Here is a 10,429-nt window from a genome sequence, read left to right as displayed (position 1 = left end):
TTCACATCTCCAACTCAGATGGTGTAAATCTGCAAATCAACTTCCTTCACAAAAGAGAAGCAATTACACATTTTAGTCATATGAACCAGACTCATGTTAATACACTTTACCTAAATTACTAAAACTATACCGAGATGGCCTCCCATGTGACAGACCAAACCACAGGTTAATGTATGCACGAAAAGGAGGAACCATGCAGGCTTGGCAACGCCCACAACCACCTCTGATTGGGAAATGGCTGTGGGACAGATCTGCAACATGAGGTCAAAACCCAAGATCCTGAGCAGCCTTGGAGAAGATTTGTCATGGGCGTCTGAAGGTAACCAGCAAGCTCGACCATTTCCTCGCAGCTCGTGCTTTCACCCTTGCGCGCTACGCCGCCTCTGCAGGTCTTTAAGAACTCTCAACGAGATTTTGTGCCAGAACTCCAAAGTCCTGCAACAAAAAAACCCTCAAAAGAAGTTCCAGAGCGCCGCCATCGGTAACCAGGCAACCAACGCCTCACCGAAGGGCTTTTCGGAAAGACATCATCTCAACCTCAGCGCACCAACCAATCAGCAACAGTGTGATTTTCTTTGCTGGAGGCGAACCACTGGATGAGAACAAAATGTAATGCAAGTGAAACCCAAGACTCTTTTGACTTTTTCAGGTCTAGTGAACAGTACTAGAAGAACTCCATTAATATTCACCCTCTGAACTGTTTATGTGTATGTATGTGTTTAGTTTCATGTCATGTAGATTAGTTCAATAAATTCTTGTTTCTTTATAAAAGAAACTGTTCATGTTTAAACATTTGCCCAGGTCTTATGTTACCTTGCTCATAATTGGTAAATACCAGATTTTTTTATGATCATCATCAGCCCAGGAATAAACAGAATTTTTAAGGTACACTAAATTGTGCTAAACGCTGGTTAAAGAGATGATTAAGTGTATGAATTTATGAATTTATAACTGTATAATTTTATTGTTTAATCAAATTAACCCAAATCGTCAAAGATTCGATTTACCTCCAACCCTGAGTGTCACGTGACCACATAGAATAGTTATTCTCTCTCTCTCTCTCTCTCACGCTGTGGAATTGTGGGTAATTGTCTCCCATGCTTGGTCTTGGCCCCCTCCCTTTCGCCCCTCTCTTAGAGATGGGTTTGGGCTTCAGTGTTAAAAGTTACAGTAGTTAGTTTTGTATCTCTCATTAGCCTTGAGCATAGCAGTGATGAACATAAACGATGAACCCATCATCACTTTGATGGAAGCTTCTGCTGACGTTAATTAGTAGTGATGAAAGATTAAAACACATAGTTCAGAGGCTATTCAAAACAACTTAGAAGCAGTTAATAAGGAGAGAAAGTATTATTTAAAATGTTCTGCTGAAAGTGATACCATGGCGGTTTTGAATCTGCTCTTTTTGCTTTCCAGTACTGTGTACCAAATATGAAACTTTTTGTGGAATGTAGTACTGGCCTACAGGTACTGGCCTATATTCACCCATGTAAGATATGTATAAAAAAATAACTTTGCAAAATGTATTTGCATAAAATATATATATATATAATTATATGCACGCCATTTGAATTCTTTGGTATGTTAGTTTACTTGTCAAAAATGTTAAAGTTAATTTTTAACATGCAGTGTTGTAAATAATGTTTTAATTTGTATTAAATACAGTACTACAGAGAAAAATCTCTAGCTGTTTATATTCATGCCTTAGCTGTCAACTCCTAATTTTGACCTTCATTAAAATCATTCTCAGCACAAAAGCAAGGTTTGTCTTCATGGGTCAATACCAGAACCTCATATTAGTGGGAAATAAAAAGCTTCAGGAAAGCTAAAGCTTTTTAGGAAAACTAAAACACATATCACAATCACTGTCATGATTCTCTTTTTTGTTTAACTTAGGTTTTTGTATTTTACAAGGTCCATGCTTTCACCGTGCTTTATTTTTCAGATCACAACCTCCCTGTGATCAGCCCCACCATTTTCCTTTGTTTGATTTTGCCACTCTCTTCCCTGATCACACAACTTCTTGTTTGTTTTGTAGTTAGCCCCCATCGAAACATTCAGGTCTTGCCAAACACTGCCATTGTCTATGGCTGTAAAATTTGGTGATTTTATGCTTTCGTCATGTCATAATCAACTTCTTCTTAGTTCATGTTTGAGAGGATGGAATTGTGCCAAGTTGTAAGAGTCTGTGTGGATTGTCCTAGAGATATTTATTTTTTAACCCTTTTTCAAAACTGATACAAGCCTGTAAATCCCTTCTTTTTTCCCTTAATAGTATGTTATAGTGATGCATTAGGTAAAGTAATTAATGCACCTACAAAGTATTTGGTACCTAAAAAAATGGCAACTCAGTACATAATTATATAAATAATTTCTTGTCATTTAAATGGAGCCATTGATGAATGTCTGGTCATCAGATTCCTGCCATTGGTGTTTCATCGATCTGCAGCTGTGCTCTTTGTGTTTGGGTCATCAGGAGTTCATCATCTGGAGTACACAGCCTTTTAAAACGCTGTTTAGATGAACAACAGATTATCCATTTTATTCTACACATTATGCAACCAATCTTATGTGTAGAGAAACAAAGCAGAGAAAAAATAAACTATGAAATATGCATATACTGTAACTGTGAGGCATCTTGGTGTAATCTTTTCTTACCTGTTTTAATGTCCCTGAGTAGGTGTATAATTTCACCAAACCCCATATAATGACTAGAATAGGGGGAAATGTGGTCATGAACCATCCAAGACCATAAGCCCAGTTTGGATATATATAGACATTGTTGTACGTCAGGGGTTTATACTTTACAAGGTAGAAAATGAAAGCTCCCTTAAAGCAAAGGAAATGGTAAGGTAAGTGGGATAAAATGATAAGATGATGATGATGATGATAATGACTCAATGAATAAAATTGGCTAATACGGAGTTTTCCCTTCTACAACAGCAGTTTGCCAATGCTAACATTTTTGTACATGGTAAAGAACAACATATCATAGTATTTCTTTATTGATTGTCACTTAAAATTATCTTATATAAAACTTATATAAAACATGTTCCTGTTACATTATACAGCTGCTATATAAAAAACTGAGGAAGGTTTTCCCCCCACAGTCTTTTCTTTTCTTCCTGTCTCTATTTTGTCTCCAAAGAACTTAAAGTTGCAGCTTAATTGCTGACTGTTACAAAACACAGACCCTAACGATTCCTTTTATAATCGCTACACAAAATGACTCAGAATCAAGGAATTCAACTGTGCTATATTTTGTAAAGAACAACTATTTAACTATAAAAAGAGCACATAAAAGATGTAAGATAAATAACTTACAAAGCACATCAGTGGTGTGAAATACTTCCAACAGTATTTGAAGAATGCACTTGGTTGTTTATGACACATGTCCTCAATGAAATAAAAAATGCGATCAGTTCCTGATTTGACAAAATAAGGAGTATTTACTATAGTGTTCATTGTATGCATAGTACATAAGAGAATACTTATATGTTTTTTTTTATTCTTAACTCAATCAATTCTTTTGATTGTGTAAAGCTGCTTTGTGACAATGTAAATTGTTGAAAGCGCTATACAAATAAAATTGAATTGAATTGAATATGAAATAAACAATAACACATACCAAATATCCAGCCAATTACTAGAGTTTCAATTAGACACATAAAAAGTAAGCAAGCACCACTACTTCCATAATAATCAATAAGTTGGAAGAGGTAGACTCCTCCCTAGAAAGGGAACAGAATAATGAAAACATAATCACTGTGTCATAGAAACATCTTAAAAATAATGAATTATTATAAAGTAATAACATACCGCGATTTATTAATTAAAAATCCTTGCCAATATCTAATTCCCTGACATGCCACAGGCTGCCACTAATTGAGCAGGCAAATGCCACATTTTGGTATGTTACACACCACCTGTGGAGTGATTGACACCTCCACAGACTCAGGCTATATCTAGATCTTTCCCCCCGGAGCAGACATGTGACAAGACTTTTAAGGACACCTTTGACCAAGTGAGCGTGATTGATGGTCAGCAAAGCCAGCCCAACTTGTCTCACTCTGTTTATATATAGACTAATATATACAGTATATAAAATTAGGAATAGAGTATATCAAGTGATATACTGTAGAACACTTGAACCAACAAAGACATGACCCAGTTGGTGGTCTCCACATTTTCAGTCTATTTATGGCCCTCCAAATGTTTGGCCTTTTAATTTCATGTAAATCGTGATCTCCTCTCTTTTCATGTGCTGGTCGTTGTCATGGTCGTTAGCAGTCAATATATACTAATGTTATGTGTTGTGAGTATTATGGCTAATCAGTACAACACAGTGAAAAAAATATAATTTATAATTTTGTAAATAACCTCAGCAGCAATCTAAATGTTAAATGTTTCTTGGGCTTAGATGATTCATATGTCAATGTGTGCCTTATCAAACAAACCAAAAATAATCAAGTAATGATGCATTATTACCTGGGACTGGACTGAAAATGAGACAAAAAAGCCTGGAGAACTATTTCTCAAGACTGCATTAAAACTAAAAGAAAGTCTGTTTTTTGGAAACAAAATATAAAGAAATGAAAGGTAGCGCAAGATTTTTGCACAGTATTCTATGTATGAGGTACATGTGTACCATCTGTGCATTATTACCTGGGTTGTCATTAGAATCTGAAAGCAGAAGCAGGCACTGCAGAAGAATAAGACGAAGAGCTCCCTCCTGTAGGGCCTCCGCAGCACAGTTGGGAATATATCAGTTGCACTGGAAATTACCAGCTCAAGTCCAACAAACTGAACATGTACAGTATAACAAGTAATTTTTTGACAACATAGTGGAAGAAAAAAAAAATCTAAACCAACAATATTCTGCATTACCTGTGTATCTAGGCTCAATAAAATCAACATGATAAAAAAACAGGCTGACCACAGTTGTGGCAACGGCATCATGGCCACTGCCTGAGGGTAGGCTATAAATGCCAGACCTGGACCTTTAGGAAGAAATAAGCTGCATATTTTTGTGTGCTTATTTTTATGTTTTGCTGTTTTTATAATGCAATTGTGGTATTAAATACACTTCTCATGAACATCAATGTCATGGCAACACAATGTATGTGTACTACATGTTTAAATATTGTATTCAGTAATATGTGTGCAAACCACCTGGATGTGCTACATCTTCAATGTCAACTCCCAACCTCTCTGCCATGAATCCAAGAACAGAAAACACTACGAATCCAGCTACAAAACTAGTACAGCTATTGAGCACACACAGCCAAATACTGTCCCTGGAAACAATAAAAACATACAAGAGTTTAATTATTATTCAGCATAACCAATAAATGCGAATAATTTTTACCTCTGAGACCTCACCTGTAGCAGTTGGTTTTGTATTTATTATAACTGCCAAGAACAGCTGAGGAACCAGTTCCCAAACTGTATGAGAAGAAAATCTGAGTCGCTGCATCAATCCAAACCTATACAATATTTACATAATTAGATATATAATTAGTGCAAATGTGACAAATCTGAATTTTATCATATGTGTCATTGACAGTCATGAGTTCACTACCTGTGGGTCTGTGAGTCGTGAGGGTTGTGGATACAGGTAATACTTTATACCATTCAGTGCCCCAGATAAAGTCAGTCCTCTTAACAGCAGCAAGAACATCATTACATATGGAAAGATGGCTGTAAAATAGACTGCCTGGTAAAATCAATAAATTAATTAGTTAATAAATAATAGCAGCTACAGTCTCCACAAAGATACTTATAAGCAAACAGTTTTAATCATGCATATATCACTCACTCATCTTCTTTACCGCTTTATCCTGTTTTCAGGGTTGCCTGGAGCCTATCCCAGGAGGCTTGGGGCACAAGGCAGGGTATACCCTAAACGCCAATTAGCCTAACCTGCATATCTTTGAACTGTGGGAGGAAACCAGAGTACCCAGAGGAAACCCACCAAGCATGGGGAGAACATGCAAACTCCATGCACACAGAGACGGGAATCGAGCCTGGCTGGGAATCGAACCCGGACCCTGGAGGTGCAAGGCGACAGTGCTAACCACTACACCACGTGCCGCCTCATTCATATATATATATATATGAGGCGGCACGGTGTATAACGCAGTGTTATATATATATATATATATATATATATATATATATATATGAGGCGGCACGGTGGTGTAGTGGTTAGCACTGTTATATATTTTATATATATATATATATATATATATATATATATATATATATATATATATATATATATAATATAAAATTCATCCAATTATAATTATTTAAAATAATCTTATTTTGTAAATGTATGTGCAGTGGACAAACCTTGGATTGCGAGCATAATTTGTTCTGAAAGTGGGCTTGTATATCAAAACACTCATAAACCAAAGCAAATTTCCCATAAGTAATAATGGAAATATAAATTTTTCATTCTACAGCCAAAAAAAATACATAAAAATAATAAATACAAAATATAAAGTAAAAATGAAACAAATTAACCTGCAATTTAACTTTGAAAAAAGTAAAAATAAATCCCGACAGATAAGTTCCTTTAGTGTATGTGCAGGTGTTGTGTGTGTGTGCGTGTGTGTGTTCGTTTGTGTATGTGTGTAAAGCTAAAGTAGTGAGATCCTCCTTTTTACCTCTTCTCGTCACACACACACACATTAATGGAAACACTGCGTTATCGGGAAAATTTAAAACATTTCTAATGACATTCGAGTGAACACACACGGAATTACTTCTGTAAAATAAAAAAAAAACAAATGAACCTGCACTTTTTTACTACTTTGGCGACAGAGTAGTGTGTCCGTTAGAGTGTGTGTGTCCGTTAGTGTGTGTGTATGTGTGTGTGTGTGTGTGTGTGTGTGTGTGTGTGTGTGTGTGTGTGTGTGTGTGTGTGCGCGCGCGTGTGTGTGTGTGTGTGTGAAGGGAAGAGGAGGGGGGATAACGCTATCCATTGACATGTGTGCACACACAAAGTGCAGGCTGACACAGAGAAAGAGAGAAAATGGATCTTCAACCTCTCTAATGACACTTGCTTTGGATTTATACATGCGCAAACACGTGTTATAATAAATAGTACACGCGTGCTGTACACACACATACAACCACAAAATAAATGTTGTTTTATGCGCACATACATGGTCACAGTGTTATAGTAAACAGTACCTGCATGTACGAATGTTGATTATACCATTTAGAGACGCATGCTAAGAACAAGCAGGGGAGATGATTACCCACAATTCTGCAGCGCGTGCGAGAGAAAGATCATTGACTTGTTGTGATCACATGAATCGCATGCAAAAAATTTTTTTTTAAATTTTTGCTCGTCTTGCAGGACACTCACAAACCGCGTTACTCACAGTCTGAGGTTCCACTGTATGTATATTTAAAGAATTTAATTTGTGCAAATATTTAGTAAACTAAAATCTGACCTTTCCAGTTGACTTGACCCCTTTCCAGATGCAGAAGTAACAGGCCATCCAACTAGCCAGTAAACAGAAAAAAATCTCCCAGTTTAAAATACCCAGTATTTCAATTCCCGGGGATATGTTCAGCACTCGTGCCCTAGAGTTCAGCAGAAGAAATGTTAGTTGAGTAGGCAAATCTCAAATGATTTACTTGTAATTATATTTCAAATACTATTTCAAAGAACATACTCCCAGAATTCAATTACAGAAGAAATACTGAAATTTCCTTGAGTGCTGTTGGGAATCGTATTGTTGGGAATCGTATTGACCTGGTTTGGCATGAGTTCTTCACAGTCCACTAATGGGCAAAGAGAGAGGAACAAAAAGCAATGAATGAGGCAATTCAAAAAGTACATCATTACATATTAAACCATTGACCTGAATGACAATATTATTCCCACGCTGGCTTTTATATACAGTACAAACACATTCCAGAAAGCAACTGGAGACAAGTCTGGCATTTCCTGATCAACTGCAAGTACAGTACAATAATGACACACCTTACCTTCATTCTAATTACTCAACTTGTAATACAGCATGTTTTCTAAAACAGCTGCAGTAACACTGTAGCACTCAAAAATCGCTAAATAAACCAAAGTTGTTTTACTCTATTTTTAGTTGTTTTAATTGAAGTTCATCTTCCTAGACCTCTTGACATGTTGTCGACAACAAACTCTGGCATGAGCCAATAACTGGGCTTAAAAAATAAATGAATAAATAAATTGCTTACCATATACAGTATATGGCATTGTGTTCTTTATGCAAATAAGCATGGCTGTGCACAAGCACATAAATTTGTGTAAGATTTTTCAGTGGAAATTACTTAGATATACCACATACTAATGTTCTTGTGGATATTGGTGCATACTTGTTTTATGCCATAAACAAGACCCAAAGAGAATGCAATGCCCTTCCAAAAATGATAAATGATGTCAATAATGGGACAATAATGTCAAAAGGTTTTCCATGGTCACTGCACACAGTTTTAATCTATTAAGTATTTAGTCTCAGTCTATGTGAATTTATAAATCATTTGTGTACCTGTGTTCCAAAGATTACCACAAGTGGTCCATGGTAACGGAGAGCTCAAAGATGCAATTAAATAGAACAGGGCCCAGGCCAGGAGCATATTGTAGCAAATACAGCTGTACAGTGCAATTCCATAGCCTGCATGACCAAAACCTGCCAAGAATAGTTCATTAATAAGTCATACCACATTCAAGTCAAAAACCTGTAACTCAGCTGATGTTTTTTGTTTGATAGAGACCAGACATTTCTATTATTAAGTAGTTATTCATTTATTAATTATTAATTACCTGGATTCTTGCAAAATAAATAGATAAATGCAGTAAATTGATTACCTTCAGCCAATGGACAGAGTTTTCCCCAGAAAATTGCTGGACATTGTTCTGTGTATTGGCCTATACAAATGTCCAGCACAAAAAGTGGCACACCACATGTCACAGCAAATATAATGTAAGGTATTAAGAATGTACCTAAACAAACAACGTACACAAGCAGATTATATATAAAAAAGTCATGCTTCCCCGTTGATTCAATTATTTTTATTTTTGCCTTCCTTCAGGTCTTTACCTCCTCCATTTTTAAAACACAGATATGGGAATCTCCAGACGTTGCCCGGGCCAATAATATTTCCTGCCACAGCCAAGAAAAACTCACTTTTATTGCTCCATTGCCCTCTTTCACTCAGTTCTTTATTTCCCGCTGTTCTTTTTTCTGATTCCTCCATCCTTTACTTGACTCAGTCACAGACCCCCATAAAACCTAATGGCTTGCTATGTTTAATAAAAAAAAAAGTTTTTATAAGAGATATTTTTGCTATTTGCATATCATCATAAATCAGACGATGCAAAATTGTATTCAAATCTGATTCTGGGAAAAAAAAAGTTTACAGCAACAACATGTTTAGCTTTTTGAGAACTGTGGGCTCCAACTCCTAACACTTATGTGAAGTAATGTGGGGGTTATAACATGTATTACTTAGCAAAAGCACAATATCAGTAAAGATCTAGACATGGAAAAACAACAGAACAGGACTGATAATAACACAACACAAATCTGACAATAAAAATTTGGGAAAATAAACTACTTGATCAAACCAGAGAAAAGTTTTTTTACATTTAAATCTATTTGTGTTAAGTACAATATTTTACAGTAGGCAAAAAGGTATATATAAACCCACACACAATAGTGAGTAGGCACCTCTAATTTTAGCAAAATTATTCGTATATGTTCTTAAAGAACAATACTATAGAAATTAAACATAAATATTTAGGATATACTGTAAATTTAGAGTAGTCAATGTGCAGCTTGGATTTAGGATAGATGTGTAAATGTGAAAATAACTCAACATACATTACAGCCATTATTGTCAAAATGGATGGCAACAAAAGTGAGTACACTCCCTAAGAGATAACAGTTGTACATCTTTAACCATGCAAAGCCACATGTCCTATTCATCATGTTCATGTGTTTGTCAGTGGCCAAGTTCGTATTCTTACCTGAACCCCATTGAGCACCTGTAGGGCATCCTCAAGCAGAAGATGTGTCTAACATCCAGCAGCTCTGTGATATTATTATGGAGAAGTAAAAGAGGATCCCAGCAACAACATGTTCAGCTCTGGTAAATTCCATGCCCAGGAGGATTAGGCCACGCTAGATAGATGGGTAAACTTAGGGTGTACTAATTTTCGTTGCCAGTTATTTAGACTAAAAAGCCTGCATGTTAAGTTAATATTAGAGGTAAGTACAACTGTACCTTTATACAAGCTGCACACTGACTACTAAGTATATTATCCAGTTTTTATTTCCATAGTATTGTCCATTGAGAACATATAATAGCTTTTTGTGAGATACTGTATGTATGTATGTATGTATGTATGTATGTATGTATGTATGTTATATAT

At 35.9% G+C, this 10,429-nt stretch overlaps 1 protein-coding gene across 2 annotated transcripts; it reads right to left on the bottom strand.

Annotated features, from left to right (window-relative positions):
• Nucleotides 1-1,967: 1,967 nt before the first annotated feature.
• Nucleotides 1,968-9,266, bottom strand: LOC128507411 (sodium- and chloride-dependent GABA transporter 3-like). 2 transcript variants are annotated; one of them, XM_053478300.1, is made up of 14 exons: nt 9,096-9,266; nt 8,864-8,998; nt 8,544-8,684; nt 7,692-7,800; nt 7,467-7,599; nt 5,582-5,716; nt 5,383-5,486; nt 5,173-5,297; nt 4,888-5,000; nt 4,666-4,803; nt 3,629-3,731; nt 3,325-3,425; nt 2,659-2,829; nt 1,968-2,512 (listed from the first exon to the last, which is right to left on the bottom strand). In XM_053478300.1, the coding sequence occupies exons 1-14, from the start codon at nt 9,250-9,252 to the stop codon at nt 2,414-2,416; spliced, it is 1,764 nt and encodes a 587-aa protein (XP_053334275.1). In that variant the 5' UTR covers nt 9,253-9,266; the 3' UTR covers nt 1,968-2,413. The 2 variants fall into 2 exon arrangements, with proteins under 2 accessions (XP_053334275.1, XP_053334273.1); XM_053478298.1 differs by having other exon boundaries at nt 4,666-5,000.
• Between the last annotated feature and the right edge of the window lie 1,163 nt (nt 9,267-10,429).

This window comes from Clarias gariepinus, chromosome 19, assembly GCF_024256425.1.
Source record: "Clarias gariepinus isolate MV-2021 ecotype Netherlands chromosome 19, CGAR_prim_01v2, whole genome shotgun sequence".
NCBI classification, from domain to species: Eukaryota; Metazoa; Chordata; class Actinopteri; order Siluriformes; family Clariidae; genus Clarias; species Clarias gariepinus.
This window is presented reverse-complemented; position numbering and strand designations above follow the sequence as displayed.